Source organism: Pipistrellus hanaki, assembly GCF_964339955.1.
Source record: "Pipistrellus hanaki genome assembly, chromosome: 6".
Lineage (NCBI taxonomy): Eukaryota > Metazoa > Chordata > Mammalia > Chiroptera > Vespertilionidae > Pipistrellus > Pipistrellus hanaki.
Genome location: NC_140508.1, coordinates 54752681 through 54779160, shown reverse-complemented (window position 1 = coordinate 54779160; position 26480 = coordinate 54752681). Strand labels below are relative to the sequence as shown.

The window sequence follows — 26480 nt, the reverse complement described above, 5'->3', positions numbered from 1 at the left end:
AAACCTGATACCAACCTTATGAATATTGATTAAGGGGAGAGGGCCTGGGTTCTTAGGACTTGGCCTGTAAATATTTACATAAAATTTCTGTTTTTAGTTCTTTGCCCCATCCTTAACAGTGGCCAGGGACACTTTACCTTTTCTGGAGCATAAATTTTCAGGTTTCTGTTAGTGTGAGGGTGGAGCAGCTGTGCAGAGGTGGGGAATCCAGGGATCTAAATGATTTTTAAGAGGACTGTCAACTGATGCTTTTGTATTTAACATCCACTACCATATTAACCCCATATTCAGAGCTCATCAACTTCGAGCTTTTTGGGCTTCCTTGGAAAAAGGGTTGCTACCTTTTTCATATTTTTTCATAGCTATTTTTCATAGTAGGCTTAAGTCTGCTTTTCAGCTTCCTGTATATATGAGTGTGTGTGTGTGTGTGTGTGTGTGTGTGTGTGTGTGTATGTATGTATGTGTGTGTGTGTGTGGTTTCTGTTTTGCTAGTTCTATTTATCTTTGTAGATTGAAGCTTAAAAGAAAATAAAACTTTACTCTTGTTTTAGTATGATGCCGTAAATAAATTAAATACAACCCATCGTTTAATGAAAAAACATGTTCTAGTAAACTGTTGGTGGCAGTGCATACTGGTATAGCCATACTGAAAACAAAAAATTAAAAATGGAACTGCTGTTTGACCCAGTGATCCCACTTCCAGGAAGATCTACCCTAAGAATCTCAAAACAATATTCAAAAAGAATATATTCACCTCATATGTTCATAGCTGCTCAATTTACAATAGCTAAGGTCTGGAAACAGCCCAAATGCCCAACAGTAGATGAGTGGATAAAAAAAGCTGTCATACATTTACACAGTGGAATACTATACAGACGTAAAAAGGAATGCTTACCCTTGGAGAATGTTGTGCTAAGTCCCTGGTCGGCAAACTGTGGCTTACGAACCATATGCGGCTCTTTGGCCCCTTGAGTATGGCTCTTCCACAAAATACCATGGCCTGGGTGAGTCTATTTTGAAGAAGTGGCATTAGAAGAAGTTTAAGTTTAAAAAATATGGCTCTCAAAAGAAATTTCAACCTTTGTACTGTTGATATTTGGCTCTGTTGATTAATGAGTTTGCCGACCACTGTGCTAAGTGAAATAAGCCAGTCAGAGAAAGACAAATATTATGTGATCTCACTTACCGGTGGAATCTAATGAACAAAATATATTGATGAACAAAAAAATAGATCCAGACACATTGAAGCATGGAACAGACTGATGAATCTCAAAAGGAGGAGAGGTAGGGTGAGAAGAGATAAACCAAAGAACTTATATGCATATATGCATAACACATGGACACAGACAATAGAGTGGTGAAGGCTTGGGGTAGGGTGGGAACCAGTAGAAAAGGATAATGGGGGGGAAATAGGGGACATTTGTGATACTTTCAATAATAAAGATAAAAAAACAAGGATATATTTTATTAAGAGGTTTATTGAGGTTCAGTTGTTTTGTACCATGAATAAAAGTATAAGGATATATATATATATATATATATATATATATATATATATAATTTTTTTTTAAATTGGTTTTTAGAAAGAGAGGAGGGGGAAGGGAGAGAGAGAAATATGGATCAGCTGTCTCCTGCACACCCTCTACCGGGGATTATGCCTGAAACTCAGGCATGTTCCCTGACATGGAAAGGGAACTCAGTGCCCAACTTACTGAGCCACACTGGCCAGAGCAAAATATACTTTTATAATCTTAAATACTGAAAAAAATTTCTAGCTCTTACTAATGGGACTTTTTTTTCTCTTTAGCTTTTCTGTTGTTTTTTGTTGTTGTTGTTTGTTTGTTTATTTGGTGTTTTTTTAATAGCACCTTCCTCTTGATTTAGAGGAACATTTATAATAGAAGTTCCCTCTTGAACATCTTATAATTGAAGTTTTCCTCCCAAAAGTTTTCTTTCCATTCTGGAATGTAAAGTTTTGAAAAATTATAGTTGTCATACAATATTATATTAGTTTCAGGTGTACAACATAGTGATTTTTTTTTTTTTTTTTTTACAACATAGTGATTTAAAAAAAAAAAAAATGTTTTGCGCGGCTGGTGTGGCTCAGTGATTGAGTGTTGACCTATGAACCAGGAAGTCATGGTTCGATTTCCAGTCAGGGCACAAGCTGGGGTTGTCATCTATGTTGTTGCAGATGGTGATGTCTCATTCCATTTTTTTATGGTTGAGTCACAATTTTATTGAATACTAGAGGCGAGGTGCACAAAACTCATCCCTATGAAATAGGGTTCCTAGTGGCTGCCAGCTGCCTGCTGGGTACTCTCTCCCTCCCCCTGGCTGCCTGCTGTTGCCAGGGTCTCCTTCCCTTCTTCCGGTCATCTGCCGACATCGGCCAGGGCCTCCCTCCTAACCCCAGCCTGCCCTGCCCCCTGGTTGAACTCCCAGACAATTCCCAGTTGAGGGGACAATTTGCATACTACATTTTTATTATTAATATATAGGATGTGTGCCATTTCATTATCCATTCATCTGTTGATAGTCACTTCCGTATCTTGTCTATTGTAAATAATGCTGCAGTGAGCATAAAGCAGCATATATTTTTTTGATTTAGTATTTTGAGTTTCTACAGATGGATACCAGGAAGTGGAATTGCTGAGTCCTTTGTTGTCTCCTGATATAGTCTTTGTTTAGAGTCTATTTTGTCTGGTATAAGTATTGCTACAACAGCTTTTTGTTGTTGTTTGTTTCCATTTTCATGAAATACCTTTCTCTATTCCTTTGTTTTAATCTGTGTGGGTCTTTCAATCTGAAGTGAGTCTCTTGTAGATAGCATATGTTGTTTTGTTATCCATTAAGCCACAATATGTGTTTTGATGTGAGAATTTAATCCATGTGAATTTAAAGTAGTTGTTGATAAATATGTATTTGTTAGTATTGTATTCATATTTTAAATCTTTTTTCTTCTTTTTCTTAAAGAAGACCCTTTAACATTCCTTGTACTGGTTTGGTGGTGATTAACTCCTTTACCTTTTTCTTATCTGGGAAGATCTTATGTGTTCTTTGATTCTAAATAATACATTTGGGGTAGAGTAAATTATTTTCATAGAATCATACAATGTACTAAATTTGAACCTATACTATATTTATATATTGGCTCTTTCTGATTTGTAACATTTTATTCTTTTTTATTTTATTTAGGTAAATGGACAATGTGCTGGCCACACTGCTATGCAAGCTGCTAGTCAGAATGGACATGTTGATATTTTGAAGTTACTTTTGAAACAAAATGTGGATGTAGAAGCAGAGGTAATTAAACTAAGCTTGAACAATATTTTCAGTAAAAATGTCCTAGAAATGGTACTTACTTTTGTATTATTAGATGAATTGTTTTCATTTTTGAAATTTAATATTTACCTAAGACTTTTCTGATCGAAGAGAAAAATTTGATAAAAGACAACTTGAAGTATTTCTTGGTTTTCTGTGATCCCTCAGTATTCTTGGCAATAGCCCCAACTGCTGTTGGAATCCCAGTTGGGTTCACCCAAGAATTATACTGGGGAAGTTGAGAGAAGGGGAATATAAATCATGTGGGTCAAGATTTTTTTCTGATTTGTGACACTCAGAGGCCTCTGTTACGTTTTTTTTCCTCGTAAGGGAACCAGTATATTAGAATTGTTTAGTCTCGCTTAGCCTGGCCTGCACCCTCTCTCAGTCCGGGAGCCCTCGGGATGTCTGAAGTTGGCAGTCAGACATCCTTAGTGCTGCCCTGCAGGTGGGAGAGGCTCCTGCCACCACCAATTCTCCGACTCTCATCTCCTCCAGTTACAAAAGATGAGGCATACCTACTGGATTCCTCTGAAATAGTTTTAGAATTTTGGATGTATGAAATTATGCTGGTTTGTGTTTCATTTTTGTCTTTTGAAGTGGTATTTATAATGTTTTTCTTTTCTTAAATACACAGAAAAGTGTATACTCACCAGCTAAAGATAATCAGTGTTAATATGTTGATATATTTCTCCCCTTAAAACTAATTGAGATCACATTTTTTGGCATCTTTCTTTTAAAACCACTCAACTTAAGTTAGTGTAATTTTTATGTCCTTGAAAAGTCTTTGTAAAATTTTTAAATGGAAAAAAGTTTATGTATAGTGTTATATATCAGTATTTTCCTAATATTGGCTTATCATCATGACTGATAAATTAGGGTAATGAAGAATTGAACTACTTCTGATAAAACTATTGGTGCAATATATGTCTGATATAATATACATGGATAAGCAAAAGTAGGTTTACAGTTGTAATACAAATAATACAGTATTAAATAATTGTACAAGAATATACTTTGTGTATTGTATACTCACAACTGTAAACCTACTTTTGCCCACCCCTGTATGGATCTAGAATTCGTCATTTATTTTTGAGACTAGTCACTATTAAAGTGAATTTCTGCTTATTTTGTTGGCTCTATTTAATATTTTTTTCTCTCTTATATCAATTTGGTTCTTAATGAATTATAGTTTCAAGATTTATTTATTTTTCTAAGATATTCATTAATTCAGATTTTAATTCTGCTGTTTAGGACAAAGATGGAGATAGAGCCGTTCACCATGCAGCTTTTGGAGACGAAGGTGCTGTTATTGAAGTATTACATCGAGGCAGTGCTGACTTGAATGCTCGCAACAAACGCCGACAGACACCACTTCATATTGCTGTCAATAAAGGTCATCTTCAAGTTGTAAAGACTTTATTGGACTTTGGTTGTCATCCCAGTCTACAGGTAAAACCATTAACAAAATATATTCTGTAGATATTGCTAGGATCTTATTAAAGGGAAGTACTAGCTTCAATGGTCAGCATTTCTGTGTTACAATTCTTTTTTATATGATTAGTCATAGTAAGTGATACCAAAGGTATAGAATGTAATAAAATTGGTAGCTCTTCCTTCTTAGAAAAGCCTTTTTAAGGAAGTGTCAAGTAGATCTGTCTTATATAGAAGGGTGGGGATAGGGATTTCATGCAAAAGTATTTTTTACTCGAATTGACTTAATTTTATTGATCATGACATTGGGCTTCAGCAACTTAAATAAGTGTAATAGGTTGCATTTCCTAATAGTTACTTCATAGCTATTTAAATTATTTTAGTTCTAGCCTTATGTAATTTAAGAGTCTTGGTGTAGTCATTAGTCCAGTCTTAGGAGATTTTCTGTTTTGGGAAATACATAGGTTTTTAAAGTTTATTCATTATAGTAGGACCTACTTTTTTTTAAGCGAGGGTCGCCTACGAAATGATTATTCCCTTTCAAAATTTCAGCAATCAGATGAATTGATTTGGATTGGTCTTAGAAAAGCAATGTAGAACAGGAGTAATGGGACTGAGGGTGTGACAAGAATCGAAAGTGTCAGAGATTCTGTTCAGCTAGATGATTATTACAGACTAGTTTTTCTGAGATACAGGGTGGCAGGATTAAAAGATGGGGAAGGCGCTGGAGGTATGGTATTAATCTGTTGAAGGAGTGTGTAATTTATACCTGCTGACTTCTTTTGTGTATCTGATATGGGAGGCAAAGTTATTAGGTGAGAGTGAGTGGGGAGTGGTCAGTATAGAAAGGGTCATTGAAATAGCTACTGTGGGGAGCTAGAGAGAGGACAGATGAGAGCCTGTAGAAGCGTATTCCTATCAGGTTAAGAGCCCATTTCAAGTTGGAGATCACGAATTTTTAGTACCATAGGAGGATGAAAGGTGGATTGTTGGACTGAATTTGTGTTGGGAATTTTGTATGTGGGTGGATGAATATATGCTTAGGATTGGCACACTTTTTCTGTGAAAGGCCAGGTAAGCCCTGGCTATTGTGGCTCAGCTCAGTTGGTTGGGCGTTGTCCCATGCACCAAGAGGTTGCTGATTAGATTTGTAGTCAGGGCACATGCCCCAGTTGTGGGCTTGATCCCCAGTAGGTAGGCTTGCAGGAAGCAGCTGATCGATGTTACTCTTTCATATTGATGTTTCTTTCTCTCCCTCTCCCTTCCTTTCTCTCTAAAAATCATTAAAAAAATATATTTTAAGAAAGGCCAGGTAATATTTTTGGCTTTCATATGATTTCTATTACAATTATCCAATGCTGCCATTGTAGCACCAAAGTAGCCATCCTATATAATAAAAGCCTAGTCCAGGGGTCCTCAAATTTTTTAAAGTGGGGGCCAGATCACGGTCCCTCAGAGAGCTGGAGGGCCGGACTATATGAACTACTAATTCCTACTGTAACACCTCGGCTGCGCTCACTGCCCAAAAAACCTGGCGGGCCGGATCAGACTCCTCTGCGGGCCGCATGTGGCCTGCGGGCCGTAGTTTGAAGACCCCTGGCCTAGTCCTATAAAATAAAAGCCTAGGTGGCATTGCGCGACACCACAAGATGGCTGCCACAAGATGGTTGCCACAAGATGACTGGCAGGGAAGGGCAGTGTGGGTGATCAGGCCAGCAGGGGAGGGCAGTTGTGGGTGATCAGGTCGGCAGGGGAGCAGTTGGTGGATGATCAGGCTGGCAGGCAGAAGCGGTTAGGGGCAATCAGGCAGGCAGGCAGATAAGCGGTTAGGAGCCAGCAGTCCGGGATTGTGAGAGGGATGTCTGACTGCCTGTGGGATTGGGCCTAAACTGGCAGTTGGACATCCCCTAAGAAGTCCCAGATTGGAGAAGTGCAGGCTGGGCTGAGGGACACCACCACCCTCATCCTGCTTCCAGCCCCCTGTTCATGAATTTCATCACTGGGCCTCTAGTAGATAATACATAAAATGCATGTGTGTGGCTATGTAAATAAAATTATAAAAATGGGCAGCCTAGATTTGGCCACTGTGGTAACTATATATGGCTTTACTGAAAATAGTATTTATGAAACTATGAAATGAATGAAGACTAAATTACCCATTTACACAGATGACTAATAATGAATAAAAATTTATTGCTACATTGGTTGATTAATGAAGGAAGTAATCAACTTGGGGAAAAAAAACATAGACTGAGACTGCCAAATTTTCTTTTACATTTGTTTTCACTTTGAGTTAAATACTCTCTTTCCTGCCCTTTGAAAATGTTTAGAGTAATGATTCTTAACAGTGACTACACAATATATTACAATATGTTCACCTGGGAAACTCAGAAAAACTACTAATGCCTGAGTCCCAACCAGAGATTCTAGGTTAGTTGATCTGAAGGACAGTCTGGATTACATGATTTATTTATTTATTTATTTATTTATTTATTTATTTTATTACAAGATTTTAAGAGCTTCCCAACAGATTCTAAAGTACAGCCAGGGTTGAGAACCACTGACTTTTAATTAATTGCCATGGGCCCTGAGATTGGTGTAGGTTTGGTATGGAGTTTCAGGGTACAGCAATTAATGGTAGGAAAATGGTATTAGCAAGTGATTTTAAATGAATGAATTTTTTGGCCACTTTTCCACCTCACTTATTTTTGTTATTTATTTAATTATTTTGAGGGTATTTAATTTCTTTCATTTTTTTTTTTTAAAGCTACAGCATGTTTATTGTGTTTGTCATTTAGATTGAGTATAAGTTTATTCATTATAATGCTATTTCTTGCCTACATTTATTAAATTAAACCCATAGTATGCTTTATTGATGGTTGTTGGATATGGTTCTGTTTTTGTTTCTTTGTTTAGTAGTTTATTATAAGTATTAATAATTACAGATGAGAATGATTGAAAAAGAACTAATGAAAATCTTTTTAAATTAAAAAAAAGGATTCTGAAGGTGATACTCCTCTTCATGATGCAATAAGTAAGAAACGTGATGATATCCTGGCAGTCCTTCTGGAAGCTGGAGCAGATGTTACCATTACAAACAATAATGGGTTTAATGCCCTACATCATGCTGCACTAAGAGGAAATCCCAGGTAAAAATGGTATCTTTCACCATTTTATATGCAGTTTAAGAATATTTTTCTGTTGCTGGTTCTCTTTTTCTGATACTGATAAGGAAATAATTTTTGATTATTTTAGTATTTTAAATCATTTTAAGGTCTGTGGAAATTGTCTTCACTAGATTAATTTTTTAATGATTCTTTGTGTTATTAAACTAATGAAGTATGAAATGTCAAAATATATATTTAATATGGATATAGAGGATCAGGAATACTCACTTAAATTGTAAAGTTTTAATTAGGATGCAGTGCATTTTGAAATTTATGTTTCTTTAAGACCATTCTTAGGGTGTCCTCTAAACCCCATGTTAATCCATTTGCATAGTAATTATTTTTTTAAACTTGTGGCTAAATAACTATTAAGTTACCTAATTGCTTATTAATAATATAATTCTTTTTAAAAAAATATTATTTATTTTTTACGGAGAGGAAGGGAGAAGGATAGGGAGTCAGAAACATTGATGAGAGAGAAACATCGATCAGGTGCCTCCTGCACACCCCTACTAGGGATGTGCCCGCAACCAAGGTACATGCTCTTGACTGGAATCGAACCTGGGACCCCTGAGTCCACAGGCCGATGCTCTATCCACTGAGTCAAACCATCTAGGGCAATAATATAATTCTTTGTATAAATTAAAAAAAATTTTTTTTATTAAGGTATTATATGTGTACATATCTTTCCATTCCCCCCCTCCCCCCATACATGCCCTTCCCCCCAGAGTTTTTTGTCCATTAGTTTTGCTTATATGCATGCATACAAGTCCTTCGGTTGATTTCTTATCTCCCCCATATCTCCCTATCCTCCCTGCTGTAATTTGAGTCTGTTTGTTGCTTTACTGTCTTTGTATCTATCTTTTTGTTCATCAGTTTATAATGTTCTTTATTATCCATAAATGAGTGAGGTCATGTGGTGTTTCTCTTTCATTGACTGGCTTATTTCACTCAGCATGATGTTCTCCAATTCCATCCAGGTTGCTGCAAATGATGAGAATTCTTCCTTTTTTATGGCAGCATAGTATTCCATTGTGTAGATGTTTTTTGATCCAATCACCTGCTGATGGGCATCTAAGCTGTTTCAAAATCCTAGCTATTGTAAATGTGCTGCTATGAACATAGGGGTGCATGTTTCCTTTCTGATTTGTGTTTCTAGTTTCTTAGGATATATTCCTAGGAGAGGGATTAATGGGCCGAATGGGAGTTCCATTTTCAGTTTTTTGTTCAGATTATTACAGTTGTACCTCTTTTTATACCCCAATAGTTCCCCTCCACCTGGTTCCCACACCATTCCACCCCATGACCTTACCCCCCTCTCCCACTGTCCTCATCCATAGGTGTATGATTTTTGTCCAGTCTCTTCTGGCACCACCCACACCCCTTTACCCCCGAAGATTGTCAGTCCTCCCTTTCTATGCCCCTGATTCTATTATATTCATCAGTTTATTCTATTCATCAGATTTTTTATTCACTTGATTTTTAGATTCTCTTGTTGATAGATATGTATTTGTTGTTCATAATTTTTATCTTTACCTTTTCTTTCTCTTCTTGAAGAATCTTTCAGCATTTCATATAATACTGGTTTGGTGGCGATGAACTCCTTTAGCTTTTTCTTATCTGTGAAGCTCTTTATCTGACCTTCAATTCTGAATGATAGCTTTGCTGGGTAGAGTGATCTTGGTTGTAGGTTTTTGCTAGTTATCACTTTGAATATTTCTTGCCACTCCCGTCTGGCCTGCATAGTTTCTATTGAGAAATCAGTTGACAGTTGTATGGGTGCTCTCTTGTAGGTAACTAACTGTTTTTCTCTTGCTGCTTATAAGATTCTCTCTTTGTCTTTTTGCCTTTGGCATTTTAATTATGATGTGTCTTGGTGTGGTCCTCTTTGGATTCCTTTTGTTTGGGGTTCTGTGTGCTTCTTGGACTTGTAAGTCTATTTCTTTTACCAGGTGGGGGAAGTTTTCTGTCATTATTTCTTCAAATAGATTTTCAGTATCTTGCTCTCTCTTTTCTTCTGGCACCCCCTAATTCGGATGTTGATACACTTGAAGTTGTCCCAGAGGCTCCCTACACTATCTTCATATTTTTGGATTCTTTTTTCTTTTTTCTTTTCTGGTTGAGTGTTTTTTGCTTTTTTGTATTTCAAATCTTTGACTTGATTCTTGTGTTCCTCTAGTCTGCTGTTGGGTCTCTGTATATTATTTTTTATTTTAGTCAGTGTATGCTTACTTTCTAGCTGATCCTTTCTCATATCCTCGAGGGTCTCGTTAAATTAATCAACCTTTTCTAGAAAATTCTTGAAAAACCTTATAACTGTGGTTTTGAACTCTATAGTCAGTCGTTTGCTTTCTTCTATTTCTTTCATTTGTGACCTGTTTCTTTGTCTCCGAATTTTGTGAGGTTCCCTGAGTTGATAGAGTGGCTAGGTGTCCTAAAGGTCCAGTGGCTCAGCCTCCCCAGTTACCTGAGGTGGACACTTTTGGTGCAACCTTTTGTGGACTGTGTTCAGTCTTGTTGCAGTTAAGCCTTTATTGGTGTTTGTATCATAGAATAAAATCTTTACACCTTGACTTGGCATTCAGACTCATTTACAGTGTGTCCTGAGTCTTTCTGACTTTATCTCTCACTAAATAAAAGCCATCTGCCTACCTTGCTCTTCAGCTACATTATTCTACTCTCCTTTCTTAAGATAGTTTGTTTCTTTCTTCTTTCATTTAAGCATTTTTTCTTTATCTTTCTTTTAGAACTCTTAGATCTCACCATAGAAACTTTTCTGTTTGCCGTATACTTCCTTGTTCTGTGTTCTTATTTTACTGCACCTATAATCTGCTTTGTGCTGTCCCTAAGTATATGCATTTTTATGTACCTTTCTACTTAAATTGTGGGCATTCATGTTCATTTGTATGTTCCCCACAATGCCTTGGCTATAATAGGAACTCAGTAAATGTTACTCTTAATTTGACAGGACAGTATTAGATATTATTAGAGTGTATATGATCAATTACAGAAAAAAATTCCATAGAGAAACTATTAGGAGTTTAAACAGTGATTATTACAGATGAGAAAGAGATTTTATTGAGGAAATTTAGGTTAAATATTAAATCATAAAGTTTAAGGTAAACTGAAAATTGAAGATTTTAGGAAACGAGTGACTTCTAATATTTTGATTTGTTTCACTTTATTAGAAATAGCCATAGTATGTTTAATAATGCTAAGCTTATATATATGGAGGAGGAACTATACTACTTTTATTTCTTCAATTCTTGAGAATTCCCCTAAACATTTTCAATAGTGACACCTCTAACCAGATAATTGGTGTCAGGTGACATTTTAAAAAGAGGAAAAAACACTTTTAGTTTACAGTAAAGTAGTGCTTCAAATGAAGTTACATCACTTCTGTTTTTTAAAAAAATTTTTTCATTTATTGATATTTTTAGAGAAAGAGGTAGAAAGAGGAAAAGAGAGAGAAAGAAACATTGATTTGTTGTTCCATTGGTTATTTCTTGTATGTGCCCTAAGCAGAGATCAAACCCGAAACCTTTGGTATATCAGGATGACACTCTAACTAGCTTAGCTACCAGCCCAGGCACTCACTGCATGACTTCTTTGTTCCTGTTTCCTTAAGGCATTTTTATGTAGGTGTGAGCTGTAGATTGCCAGATAAAGAGTGTAATGTTAATTGGCCAAGATGTCAGGAAAATGATACAACTTATATATTATTTATAATTGAAAATTTGTAACTTCATATCATATCTCTATTCCCCTCTCCCTTTCTCTCTAAAATCAATAAAAATACATACATACATACATACATACATACATACAACTGATGGCACTAATTCTTAGCTGTTTTTTTTTTGTTAGAATGTGTGTGTGTGTGTGTGTGTGTGTGTATATATATATACACACATATATCTACAGTAAATTATTTACATCATTGTGAGTATAATTTAATACCAGCATTATAATTTCTTATAATAATTTCAATTTATTATGGTTAGAAATGCGGAAAAATTTTCAAAATTTTATGTACATGTATACACATGGACTTTAAGTAGCATTCTAGTTCCTAGTTTTGCTTTTAATAATAATTTTTCAGCATTAAGTCAGTAACAGCCAACAACGTAGTAGAATTAGTAATTATTGGATGTGCTTTTTAAAAGAAAATGACTTTTCCTATTCATCAAAAATATGTCTAAATGTCTGATGTTTTTGAAGAATGTACTTTTGAAATCTAGATTTTAAAGGTGAAGATCAATAGAAATTCCAGATTTCAGAGCTGATTTTGGTGTTTATTCATAAAGAACCTTAACTGAAATAAAGATATTAAGAGAAAAAGACTTATAAAGCATTGCTTTTCTTTAAGAATTATGTAAGAGAATATGTTTTTGCTGTGAGACACTGAGTACTTCGGTTATGCTTTGTAAAATTTGGAGCTTTTTAGAATGTAATTGAAGTATGTTTTAATATAGTAGTTATTTTTTATTTTAAGAAATCTTTATGAAGGACAGTGCTATTTATGTATTCTGATATTTGGCATTTTCCCTAGAATTTAGCCATATTATCCTTTATTTTTATAAACAGGTAAAATTTCAGATTTAAATGAAGAGCTGAAAACATTTCTGTTGCTAAAGATGAAAACTAAATTTCCTTTGATTAGTGGCACTAATCAGCACATTACTTAGGTATTTTCTGTGAGGATGTTGCATTTTTAGGTACCTTGAAGTGTTTAGAGCTCCCTCGCAGACATGAAAACAAATTAGCAGCATTCCCTGAAGAGCTGTTAAAAAACAATTGCTAGGTATTTTGGAGGCACTGATAACAACATTATACACTTATTTTAGGTAGTGTTATTTATAAGTTTTTCTCTAATATAAGTTGGATATGGAAAGTAATAGTAAAATATGAGTGAGCCATATGATGTGGTATATTTTCAGTTTAGCATAGCACTAAGGTAACTTCACAGGCCCTTCTTATTTACTTATCTATTTATTCCCACAAAGACACGTACTAATTCTTACTGAATATGTGAGCACCTCGTATTTTCCCTGTAGAATGTTATTATACCTTTATTTAATTTTTTAAATTATGAGACTGTTGAATATAGAAAGATTTGATAATCTAGACCATATCTTTGTGTTTAATGGTTTTCTTTTCTTATAAACTCTAAATATGCTGAGTGCTATATATAAAAAGTAGCTCAGAGACTGTTGAATGGACTATACTTATAGTATGTCCATTTTCTCTCTGTGTCCATGCATCTACTCTCACGCACTGCGTGCCTTGTAATTCATAAATATATTTAATGTGCCTGACAGGTGTAATTCATACAAGGAAGAAGGCCAATTAACTTGAATGAGGCGTTGACTCATTTACATATGCCTTCCTTTACCCACAATCTTTTAAGGGATGATCTCTTTGCTTTGAAATAGAGGAGTGGTAAGGAGTTGAGGATTGTGTGAATATCTATGTTTTTAAACTACTATTTGCCCTCTGTAATCTTTCATTAATTGATGAAATGCTTGTATTTATTAAAGAACATTACATTAGCTATAGTCTAATTACAGTCAGTAAGAAAATTAGAAGATGGTGAATCATTTGTCATTTTCCTCTTCATTTTCTTCCCATTGAGAGAGAGGCTCGTGTGTGTGTGTGTGTGTGTGTGTGTGTGTGTGTAGGACAAAGAAGACAGAGGAATGAGGAGTTTCATAGAATGTTATTAGTTTTACAGTTGAGGAGACAAGTTGAAGAGATGAAATATCTATAGAGAAAAAAGTAACAATGCTTAGGTTTTCTTTCATTTTTGAGGATTAAGAACTTTTGATTCAGAGTTGGAAAAATGAGATTCTTACTATTTGTCTTTTCACAAGATATTCTTCAGTATCCTCATCTTTTTTACTTTATCAATATTCAGGTAAATGGCAGTAAAATTAAATGCTAATTCTTCAGAAGATACTACCCAACATTTCTAGTGTGTTATTTTATGTAATGTTATATTTTTCTTTAACTTAAAATATGTCCATGTGAACCACAATGTGGCATTCCTATTATGGTTTCAGGTGACCTTCCCAGATACTTTTTTCCTCAATAGGAAGTTCTTTTTTGAAACTATATTACGCAGCATAGCCTACATTTCATTACCATTTCTTTTCCGAAGGGTAAGAAACTTAATACCAAGAGACCATAAATAAGTAAAATTACTTTATTTGTAATTCTTAAATGACCCACACATTTTTCATAAAGCTTTTAATAAACATTGTTAACCACTATGGCTCTTACAAGAAGAATAGAGAATAACAATTTTTTAAAATTTAAAGCACAATCTGAATAATTTAAGTTGAAGTTAGTTGACATGTCTGATACTTAGAAGTGAAACCATTGGCTGTCTTGTAGTAATCAATGCATAGCTACAGCTGGTTGAAGGGGACCAAATCCATTGAAGAGGCGATTTGGTTCCATTTTACCAGCTCTAGCAAAGCATTGCAATGCTGTTAGTTAGGGCTTTAAAACAGTTAAAATGCTTTTATTTGTAAAATTATGGTTATAGACCTTTCACATAAGTTAGATTCTCATATCCGTTCTTTAGTCATTGAATATAAATTTTTCTATTTTGAAGGCACTTTTCCTACTATTTCCTGCTCTAAAAGTGAAAAGTCTTTATCCTTCAACATGTTGCTAATGCATTAAGGAATTATCAGTGTGCATTTTGTTATTAACACTTAATTTTTAAATGTAGACAATAAGGTGTTTCGAAACCAACAACATTTAAAGGAACAAATAGATCTTGATGCATTTCAGAGTAATGTTTTATGTTTCTCTCTACGCAGTAAACCAAGTAACCTAACAGGTTCCGAAAGAGTACTGTTAATTACACCTTTCTTCCACCCCCTGCCTTTTTAAAATTGTTTATTTTTATTCTCAATGAAGAAAGGAAAGAAGGAAGGAAACATTGTTCGGTTGCCTCCTGTTAAGTGCCTTGACTGGGGATCAAACCCGAAACATGATTGGGAATCGAACCTGTGACCTGCTGGTATATGGGTCCAACCAACTGAGCCATACCAGCCAAGGCACCTTGCTTTTTTTATTATTATACTGGAGGACTAATAGAAAGTTGCTGACTAAGGTTGGAAGAATACAAGTGGCCTTAAGAAAGTACCTCTGCCCTTTGGTTTATAAATAGATTGCATGTGTATTTTAGTGTATTACTTGGATTTGTGTTGAGAGGAACTACCATACATGCTAGCTTACTTTTCTTTGTTTTTTACTTATGTAGTATTACAAATCATAGACTAGTAATTTAACCTTTTTAAGAGTCTACTTCTTTGACGGAATTCTCTGTACAGATTGCCTAGTTATTCCTCATTATCAGTTTATTAATAATACATTGAATTGTGGCTACAATTCATAAATTTGAGTATTAAAACCTACCATTAAAACTCAGTCCAGCAATTTTTGCTAATAATGTAACTTCAGTGTTGCATTTCAATGTCAGGTAGGCAAGTCTTCTGAAACATGCTTGATTAAAATAAAAGTTTGAGAAATTATAGTTTGCCTGTAAAAGTAAGTGAAATATAAAGAGTAAGGAAATAATTACTGTTCTGAACTAAACTGGGAGAAGGTCAGTAATTCAGGCAATATTTAAATAATTGTCATATTAAGTATATTCTGCATCTGTTGGTTTGTAAGTGTCATGCTGTGTTGAAATTAATATAACTAAAATTTTTCCATATTTTATTCTAATAGAAGTGAAACAGGTGCTAAATTGCCTGGACTTAAGTGCTGAAGATAGCAGTAAAACTGGCTTCTATTTTTAATAGTTATATGGGAGCTGTTTAGCAGATCCAGTTGCTCAAGTGTGCTTTTGGATGGCAGTTCAGTTTCATATACTGGCCATATCGGGGCAAGGAGAGGCCATGGGAAAAAAATAGTACAGCATTTGATAATGTCAGCATCTGTTATCCCTGTCAGAGAGACAGTTGAAATGTTTGAGTTACACCAGTGTCAGCAGATGCCCAGAGTTTAATATGTACTCAGTTAAAAATGAACAGCTGACCTAAGTGATGAATGTGACATTTTAGAGTGATTGAAAATACTCGTAGATATGTTAAGTTAAAGTTGTAAGCACCAGAATCAGTATATAATTTTACTTTTTAAAATGAGTAACAGGGGGGTTGAGGACAAATATGTGATACCTTAATCAATAAAGAAATAAAAAAAATAAAAAAAGAATAACAGATGCTGTCATTTTATTTTCTAAGGATTATATTCAATACTACAATCATAAGATTCTTAGATACTGGATGATTTAAATGAATTAAAAGCTTTTATACCTATAGAATAATGAATATAATTCTTTATTATAAAACATGGATATAGTAATACCCTTTGGATAGTTTTATAGAGGAACCTCTTGAGGTGTATATTTTCAGATTTTGATATTTAGGGAGGGCATGCAGTTAAATGGAATATGAAGCATTGCCTTTTTTTTTTTTTTTTGGTGGATGATTGGAAAGAAGATTTATTCTTAAGTGTTAAGCTTTAGTTATTTTTTTCTTTGAAATACAGAATTTTAAAATTATGAGCTTTTTATAATTTTCAATAAACATGTAATAACTTATATGCTATCATATCTAATAGATCCATTCTTTCTTTTTTTTCTAATCTGATAAAATGAAAATCAACTTAGACAATTAACTACCTAGTTGTCTTATTAAACAGAGAAAATTATAGTCACCTTATAGCTATTTATACTAATTTGTGACAGAAATTTAAAAATATTACTATACTTTTTACATGACTATGCCAGTTGAAATAATACTTCTAATAATACATGACTAGAATATTAATATTTTTAATATAAGTCTATCATAGTAGCTAAAATAGATACTGCTTATTAATTAAGAGCTTATTTATAATTTTTATTAATATATAAATATAATACAAAATAAATTTTGTATAAAATATGGAAGTATTTTGATATCTCTAACATACATTATATAGTAGGTCTTTGATGTTTATAAAAATTGACTTATAATTGCATATACCATTAAAAGAAGGTTGTTCTGCCCTAGCTGGTTTGACTCAGTGGATAAAGTGTTGATCTATGGACTAAAGCCCCAGGTTTGATCCCAGTCAAGGGCACATGCCTGAGTTGCCAGCTCGATCCCTAGTAAGGGGTGTGCAGGAGGCGGCCAATCAATGATTCTCTCTCATCATTGATGCTTCTCTCTCTCTCTCCTTCTCATTTCCTCTCTGAAATCAACATAAATATATTTTTTAAAAATAAAAGAAGGTTATTCTATTTGTATAAATTGTTTTTTTGACTATAGTATTTTTATTTTGAGTATCTCCTTTGGGTAAAATAAGTTTCAAGGATAATATAGATAATAAATTATTTTAAATATTTGGCAGTCTGTTACAAATATGCTTTGTTGACTTGTAGCTGTAACCCAGAATTTAGTCATTTTTCTTGCATAAATCTTACATTTTAACTTATTTTAAGTACTAACTTAGCATAAAGACATGATAAACTTGAGAAAGATAAGGGCAACTTTTTTCCTTTGAGAGTATGATTTTACTTAAAATATAGTCTTTTAAAATTATGACTTTGTTTAGTTTTCAAAAAAGAAAATCTAAAGCAAAAGCTTGCTTCAAAAAATTCTCTAATATTATTAAATTATAAATTTATAAAAATATGAATAGCTGTTAAAATGTAAATGAAATCATCTTTTGTTGTATCTTTTCTTAATAAATCAGTCAGCCCTATTAATGTGATATACTTAAATTAAGATCAAATTGTGGAAACAGAAAATAGGTCATGTGTGTATCACATTCTTTTGTGCTAGTAATACTTTTTTCTCGTGTTCAAATATTCATGTAAAAGAATATATTAATCATGTGAATAATAGATTTAAAAATGTATTATGTTTTAAATGTAAAAGATTTGAAAGGAATTTCATGATCATTTTAAATCTATTTCAGTAGTTTTTGTTTTTTTTTGTTCAAAAATCTAAATCTTAGTGACATTTAGTTTTCATCTATAAGCAGTAGGTACATTTTATGTTATTATTCCCAAAGGTCATCTCTTTGATTCTAGGTTACTATACCATATGAAGGTCATTCACACAGAAAGAAGTAAGGGCTTCTTTTAGCTGCAGTTTATTTTCCTCTTGGCGTTTTAGTGCCTACCAAAAATACATACTTCTTTACATTCCATAGCATTGTATGTTCATATGGGTACATAAAGAAGTATGTACTCTGAGTAGGTATTACGAAGTTGTTAGCTGTAAAAACATGAATTGTTTTATTTTCCCGTTTATTAGTAAAACGTTCCGCTTACTGATGTAGAACAATGGTAGATCATTTGTAGAAACAATCAAAGACTAAACTTCATAAAAAATTTACCTGAAGCATTGCATTAATGCCATTTATGGTTCCTTGTTGGTGGACATACACTTCTAAACACTGACCAGTTATCTGTTGTACTTTATCCTGGCTTGGTCCTTTTTGCAATAGCTTTATAGAACCAGTGGAGTTTTTACAGAGTATGTTTCAGAAATTTATACAATCAGCCTAGTATTTCTTCAGAGTCTTCAGAGTGAAATTCTTCTTATTTTGTAGTGTGCTTCTAGATCCTACAAGTAGATAGTAATTAATTTGGTACAGATTATTTTTTATAGATTAGTTTTCTTAATAAAAACCAATCAACAAATTAGTATTTCTTCTGATATTCACCCTAAAGCTGAAATGATAATGAGAAAAACAGGTCTTTTTAGAGCAAACTGAATTTTTCTATTTTTATTTATTTTATAAAATTTCTAAATTGAATTTTTAGAGAGGGTGAAAAAGGAGAGGGAGAGACAGAGAAGAAGAAAGAAACATTAATTGCCTACCATAGGTGCCCCGATCAGGGATTGAACCCGCAACCTAGATATGCGCAATGATCAGAAATCAAACCTGCCACCTTTTGGTGTATGGAATGATGCACCATCCAATTGAGCCACACTGGCCAAGGTTAAACAGAATTTTTAAAGATGGATTTTTTTTTTTTTTTTAAGATTACAGATAAGAACTCATGATCAGTTGAAAATCTCTTTGTCATTCCTTTGTCTTCATTAGCTACTAATCTGAATTTTACATTTTACATTTTGGGTTTAATACAGTTTAAACAGAAGTATATAAATACTTAATTTTGGTGAGTTTACTTCATTTCTTTTCTTTTTTTTTTTTTTAAATATAAAGGACAACTGTCAGAACAGTTAAAAGAACTGAAAGGTATTAGCACTGGGTTTTAGCTTGATTACTCATCATTGAAAGATATAATAGTTGCCTTTAATTATTCTGGTAGTAAACAGTTAATTTAAAAGAAGTCTGTAAGAAATTTTGAACTTTGGGAAAGAAGGGGTAAAAAGACAGGGAAAGAATTTCTGCAGCCTGTGATAAAAAAGCTAGTATAGCTCACAGAGAGCAAATTAGAATGTGTCAGGAGAGAGGGCAGTACTACAGCAGTTTCAGCATTGCAGCATTAGAATTTCACCACACACATTCTGATTTATTTGTGTGGCCAACTTTGAGGATATTTTAAAAAAGTGTTCTGTAATCTGCCAAGTTTCTTTCTTGACTAAATCTTGAAATAATTAATAGTTTTTAAAATTTAGCATACTTTGGGAGCAGGGTGTAATTTACTAGGGATGCAAAATCATGTAATCTGAAACAATAAAAGACTAAATCTTTAATAATATAAATGACAGTAATGCATTTGTACATTTTTGAGATAAAGAATTACCTGCCATGATATTTGAACAGCATTCCTTTTTACACTACATAAGCTCTCTAGTTGAACTGTGAAATTAGGCTTTGCCCAGATAGAATTTAACTTAACAATAAAAACATATATTGAGTCAGTAATAGGTAAGCATGCAGAAAGTCATAAACAAGCATCCTTAAAAGTACAGGCTTTGTGGTGCTCTGTTACCTGTGAGCTTAGTGTCATGCAGCATTTGCAGCAGGAAGAAAGATAATGACCTAGAGAGTCACATCAGCAGCAGCCATCTCATCTTGATTGTTCCTTCACTCTATCCGCTGATTCAGCACTTCTTTTCATGAGTCGGTGAAGTCAGAGGGAATTATCAGTGAACAGAGAATCTCACCTTTTAAGATAAATTTGAAAAACAATTGAACAAACAAAAATAAATCAGCCATCTTTTCCCTCTTCCTTCCTTTACCCTTAAAAAGAAATAAACTAGAGAAAAAATTAATCAGCACTGGCTGTTCGATTTAGAATGTTAAATTACCAGTATTGCATAGATATGAGTAGCTTGTATCTGTTATACAGAAAGTTAAGCAAGCAAGGAAGGTTGCTACTACGTCCAAGATACTGAACCTCTCATTTCTCAGATGAAATGCTTCGGAAGAGGGGAGAAAGTTGCAGAGCAAGTTAATTTTATAACCTAAAACAGCCGGAAAGCCAAAAAAACAAAACACACCTCATTCTCCCAACTAACCATAAACATCCATACTATTTTCCTTTGCCCTTCAGAATACACTGGGTTCTTCTGACTTCTTAGGAAATAATTCTGCATATTTCTTGCTTGAGATTTTTTTTTTCTTTTTTTTTTTTTCCATTTCCAGGAGTAAATGGTAAATCTGTATTGAAGCTACCTTGTCATATCCAGAGGTCAAGTCTGCAAGCAAGGTCAGGATTTCCACATGGTCACTACAGAGGTTAACTTAAATTCTTCCCTCAGTGGCTACAGGCTAAACTGTTACAGCTTTATAGGCAGCTAAGCATTTGAAACATGCACTCCCAGGCAAACAGGCTCTCTTGTGCCTCTCTCTTCCCTGACCATATTTAGTCAACCATAGCAAAAAATAGTCTCCCAGCTGTCGATTGTCGATCCAAAAACTGAGGAAGCCTCTATCTTGCTTTCTGCCTATTGATTGTTCATCCTGCGGTCCAAACACTGCTTTGCCATTTGTCCTGCCCTTTTTTTTTTTCTTAAGCACTGCCAAATAAAGCGGTCTCTCATGTTTCCACTTACATTTCCCAGATTTTCACTGAGCTTGCGCTGAGACTGGGAAAGCCTGATGCGGCTGTCACTATACTTAGCACTGCAGAGAAAATAGGAGAGAGGAAAAATATCACCCTAGCTAGAAGCAAGACAGTCTTTAGGATAAATAGAATATCTGTGCTCTCATATTATATTATATTTCATAACCTGAATTTTTGTTGGTTAAAATATTATGCATAAGGATATTTTACATACTTAGAGGCCTGAAGGGATTTTGTAGTATTATCTTTAGAGCTAGTTTTTGCTATACATGCTCTTTAAATTTAATGAATTAATATTTGAATGGAAAATACGTAGAAATGGTAAGTAGAACCTGTATATTGAAGGTGGAAAAAGATCATTAAGAAGGGAGTAGTGTGCAAATGAAATTTTGGAAGTGCTAATTAAAACAATTCTGTGACAATTTTTATTTATTTATTTATTTTTGTAGTGTTTATGTGTAAAACAGGGTCAGGGATGTTTTTGAGTAATTGTGTACTTCTGTATTGGAAACCATATATACATATATAACTATTAACATGCATGTTATTAATTAAATTCTATTTCATTTTCAAATGTGAAGTGGTGCTTTTCTCCCTTCTGCATCACCATTTTTCTTTAATTTTGTGCAATAGCATTAAGCATGATCATTTCACATTTTATTACAGACTAAAATAGTCATTAACCTATATATAACTTTGGCATATAGCGTATGTCTCAAAGGAAAAATACTTTTGCTCTAAATTTTAATAGCATATTCACAATAAATTTTAAGATTGAAATTTATTTTTTTTAACTAAGGAGAAAAAATATTAGAACATCAAATCCAAAAAACCTATGGAGATAAAATTTAAGATATTATAAATCTAAAAATGTCCAAGAGAAACCAACTATGCCTTGTTCTTACTTTAAATGTTGAATCAGTTTAGAATCAAGAAAAACCAGTTTTCTAAGTTCATTCTCTTACAAGGAAAGTTTGTCCTTGACACTGCTTTTGTCTTTAACATTTAATACCATACCAGCCAAGCTTATGTAGATATTTGGTAAATTTAAAGAGCCAGCTTTCATAGTTATTGAAATAGTTTTACACATACTGTGTGTAAGAAGGTGACACATGTGTCAGAGTGTAAGATGGGTTAATTTTCAGGTTTCTACATTATCCTAGATTTGTTAACCATTTTGTAGCGGTGAAAATTCCCCTCCCCCCCTTTTTTCAGCAAGCACATATAATGTATTGTCAGGAATTTTTCAAAGTCCTTTTTTAATTTTCATAACAACCCTATGAGATAGGATTTATGATTCTCACATTTTATAGATGAGGAAACTGAGGCATAGAAGTTAAGTAATCTGCTCAAGTCACCTGCTGTTCAGTTTGCTACAGGTATAATTTGAACCCAGATAGTTTGGCTACAGACTCCCAAAGCTCTTAACCACTATTCCTTGCTGCTGCTCTATATTGTAGTAATGAAATCAGTTAGTGAATTATACTTTTTGGGACTGGAACATACACCAAAAATATAATGTTGCTAATGTTCTTCCTTTATTATATTCAGAAAGATGATTGTTTACTTGACTATTTGTTCCATTGAACAGAACTGTGAGCTCCTTATCCTACATGTTCAAAAGAGATATAAAGATAAGTAAAATAGGTTTCCTTGCTTATCTCAAGAAAGGAGAAATAAGCCCAAGCTGGTTTGGTTCAGTGGATAGAGTGTCAGCCTGTGGACCAAAGGGTCCCGGATTTGGTTCCAGTCAAGGGCACATACTTTAGTTGCAAGCTCCTCCCCTGGAGGCAACCAATGTGTTTCTCTCACATTGATGTTTCTCTCTGTCTTTTCCTCTCTTTCACTCTCCCTAAAAAACAATGGAAAATATCCTCAGGTAAGGATTAACTACAAAACAAAACAAACTACAAAACAAAACAAAACAAAAAAAAGGAGAAATAAGGGCTCACTAGTTACAAGAGATCATTTTAGTGTCTTTAATTTAAGAATGATCAAGAACTTACCTGTTCTACAGCCTGTATTGTCATTGTATATCTTTCTCATTTTGAACTAAATTCTACACTACCAAAATTTTAATTAATGAATTTAAGGTAAAATAATGAACCTTTAAATTATAATATCTGTCAAAAAGAATTGTAGGAAAAACACACCAAAAACAGAATTTAAAAACACATTTAAGTAACACCCATTCTCTGGTTTTACCTGTCTAACCTAACAAAAACCATTCGTTTTTATTTAAAGTGATTACTGTGGATAGCATTTTGGTATATACCCTCCTAGATTTGTCTGTGTCCATTCAGAGAAGGGTACATATTGGACAAAACTATGTTCAGATTATTACATACTAACCTGCTTTTAGCATGCCCAAAAGAACTTCTTGGTATTTATCAGCTTTCTCAGTAACTTCCTTTATGGATTCTGGACCAACATGCTTTAACTATTATTTGAGGGATTATTTATTAGCAACAATAACTTAGCATTTATTGAACTCCTAGTTTGTGCTCTAGTGCTATTCTAACTCTTTTTATATTAAGTAATACTAATCTGTAAGGCCTTCACAGTTTAATTGTGGTCTGTTTGGAAAAATGTTGCCTATCTCTGAAGATAGATTGCAAAGCATGGCAGGCCCTAAAAATGGACCCAGAGCCATTTGACTATCACATACCACTGCAGACAGCTGCTGTCCCCTCTGCTTCTCAGAACTCGTTTGTTCATCATTCAGCAAACGTTTGAGTATTGCCATGTGCCAAGGATTATGCTAGGCTCCACTATTAGTTGTTCCGGAACTTAATGTTTCTTTGGCAGTATTCACAAATGCCTGCTTAACTGGTAGTAAGATGTTATCTTTAAACCATCCATGTCCTTAACTTCTTGGAAAACAACCAGATTGAGAAATACAAAAGAGTGCTTGAGCATTAAGGAAAATATTTCAATATCTCCTATACTATGCTCCACAAGTGCAAGTCTATTAGCTTAATAAAATTAATTCATTTATTGAATCGGTACCACTCCAATCCCAGCAACTCTATGGGCCTCAGTGCTTGCAGCATAACACCAGTCTCCTCTTAAATAACTAAGGAGCTGAAGTGGACACCTTATGTTCAGAAGAGAAGTCACTCCTTTTTTTGTTTTTCTTCCTTTGAGCTATTATTAAACATGCTCTATATTCCTGAGAAGTTTGTTCTTATGGAAGCATGTTTCCCACCATCTCCCATTCTACTAGTAGTTTCAGAAGTGTGTGTGTATATGTGTGTGTGTGTGTATATATCACACACACACACACACATACACGGCATTTATATATCTTGCCTGTCACGGTAAAGTTGCGAATTAAAATTTTTAAGGTAGTAAGCCTAAATATTATCTTAGTGTTTTAACTTAAATTTTTTTTTATCAAACTAATATACATACATATTTAAGTAAATATTACCACAAAGCTTATAATGAAGATGAACTTTTTTCTGCTTTCATTTCTCTTCATCTCTTTGTCCCCCCACCAAGTAACATATCTATTTTTAATACATTTTATTTTTAATAAAGCTTTTTTTCACATGATTTAATGCTTGCATCTTTAAAATTGTCCAAGAATCAGAAAACCCCTATAAATTCTGTTTCTCACATAGCCAAATGCGTAAAATAGCAGACAATGTATGGCATTAGTATCATGATTATCCAAATCTGAGCATTCAGTAGTATGATGTTATACTACTATTTTCCCCCATTAAGAATCTGAATCAAAATCTACAGAATATCTAGTATCTTGTTTGAATTTACTGAATGAGGATGATTAGAATTCTTTAAATTATTGAAAGCAAACTCAGGTGGGAAACCTTAGCTTTTATGAGGTTCATGAATGTGATTTAGGGGTTTGTAGACTCAAAATTATAGGTTAAGATTTTTATGGGAATTTCTCAGGGCAGGTGAGTCCATAGATTTCCAAAGAAGTCTGTCACACCTAAACAGTGATTGTAACTTCAGTACAGACACTGAAGGGTGTCTTTAAGCTGTGAGTCTCATTATACTCTGGGTCATAAACCTGTTTAAATTCTGAGAAAAGCTGTAAATTTTCAAATTTGGGTACAATTTTTGAGGTTCTTGGATCCTCCAAAACCTGTTCTTAGAATTCTTGGACTTGCTATGTAGGATTCATAAACCACTGCCATTAAGGAAACACGTTCTGGCTCATATTAGGCCTTAGTCTCATTATTTTTGAGACTTGCAGTTTCATTTACACATATTCTGCACCTTCAGACTATTACTCTATGTTTCTGACATTTCTCTATTTCAAATTTTTATCTCACATATTAGAGGCCCGGTGCACGAGTTCGTGCACAAGTGGGGTACCTCAGCCTGGCCTGCGGGATCAGATTGAAACCAGCTCTCTGACATCCCCCAACGGGTCCCAGATTGTGAGAGGGTCCAGCCCAGGTGGAGGGACCCTACCGGTGCATGATTGGGGTCGGGGAGGGACCGCGGGAGGGCTCCAGGGCGTGTCTGGCCCATCTCGCTCAGTCCCAATCAGCTGGACCCCAGCAGCAAACTAACCTACCGGTCATAGCATCTGCCCCCTAGTGGTCAGTGCATGTCATAGCTACTGGTCGACTGGTCGACTGCCCGCTGGTGGTCAGTGCATGTCTTAGTGAGTGGTTGAGCCGCCTTAACATATCATTAGCATATTACGCTTTGATTAGTTGAATGGCTGACAGAACACTTAGCATATTAGGCTTTTATTATATAGGATATCACCTTAGGTAATATATATCTTACTATTACTTATTTACCTTTTATACCCTATTGGAACAATTTTAAAAGCTTTTATTTCCCATCTTTACTGCCTTTTTTTTTTTTTTTAAGTCTGTGGAGCATTTATCTTAGGTTATAGTCTTAAAAAAGAATAATTAGTAGATACATATGTTAAGGGAAATTTTTTTTCAAATAGCCAAGATCTGAAACAGCCCAAGTGTCCATTAGTAGTTGAGTGGATAAAAAAGATGAATGGGCCAAAACCAGTTTGGCTCAGTGGATAGAGCATTGGCCTGTGAACTGAAAGGTCCCAGGTTCGATTCCGGTCAAGGGCATGTACCTTGGTTGCGGGCACATCCCCAGTAGGGGGTGTGCAAGAGGCAGCTGGTCGATGATTCTCTCTCATTGATGTTTCTAGCTCTCTATTCCTTCTCTCTTCCTCTCTGTAAAAACTCAATAAAATATATTAAAAAAAAAAAAAAAGATGAGTGGTACATTTATATACAATGGAATATTACTGGCCGTAAAAAAATCACACCAAACCTTGAAATCTTACCTTTTGTGACAGCATGGATGAACTTGGAGATCATTATGTTAAGTGAAATAAGCTTCTCAGAGAAAGACAAATATCACATATGTAGAATCTAATGAACAAAATAAACCCAACAACCAAAGTGAGGACAGACTCATGGATACAGAGAACAGACTGACAGGGACTGATGAAAGAAGATGAAGGGATTAAGCAAAAAAGCATA

The 26480-nt window shown here is 34.3% G+C and overlaps 1 protein-coding gene and 1 long non-coding RNA gene across 3 annotated transcripts in view; one reads left to right on the top strand and one right to left on the bottom strand.

Moving 5' to 3' along the window:
- MIB1 (MIB E3 ubiquitin protein ligase 1) overlaps positions 1-26480 on the top strand; it is a 91037-nt gene that overhangs the window by 34805 nt on the left and 29752 nt on the right. The window contains exons 10-12 of the mRNA XM_084888082.1: positions 3199-3306; positions 4579-4776; positions 7756-7907. Coding sequence (XP_084744208.1) covers positions 3199-3306; positions 4579-4776; positions 7756-7907 — 458 coding nt within the window. The remainder of the gene's footprint in view (positions 1-3198; positions 3307-4578; positions 4777-7755; positions 7908-26480) is intronic.
- LOC311624642 lies at positions 13265-22867 on the bottom strand. Of its 2 annotated transcripts, none has more exons than XR_014795363.1 (3): positions 20414-22867; positions 19903-20077; positions 13265-18562 (listed from the first exon to the last, which is right to left on the bottom strand). It is a non-coding gene; the product is annotated as an uncharacterized lncRNA (long non-coding RNA). The 2 variants fall into 2 exon arrangements; XR_014795364.1 differs by having other exon boundaries at positions 20432-22867.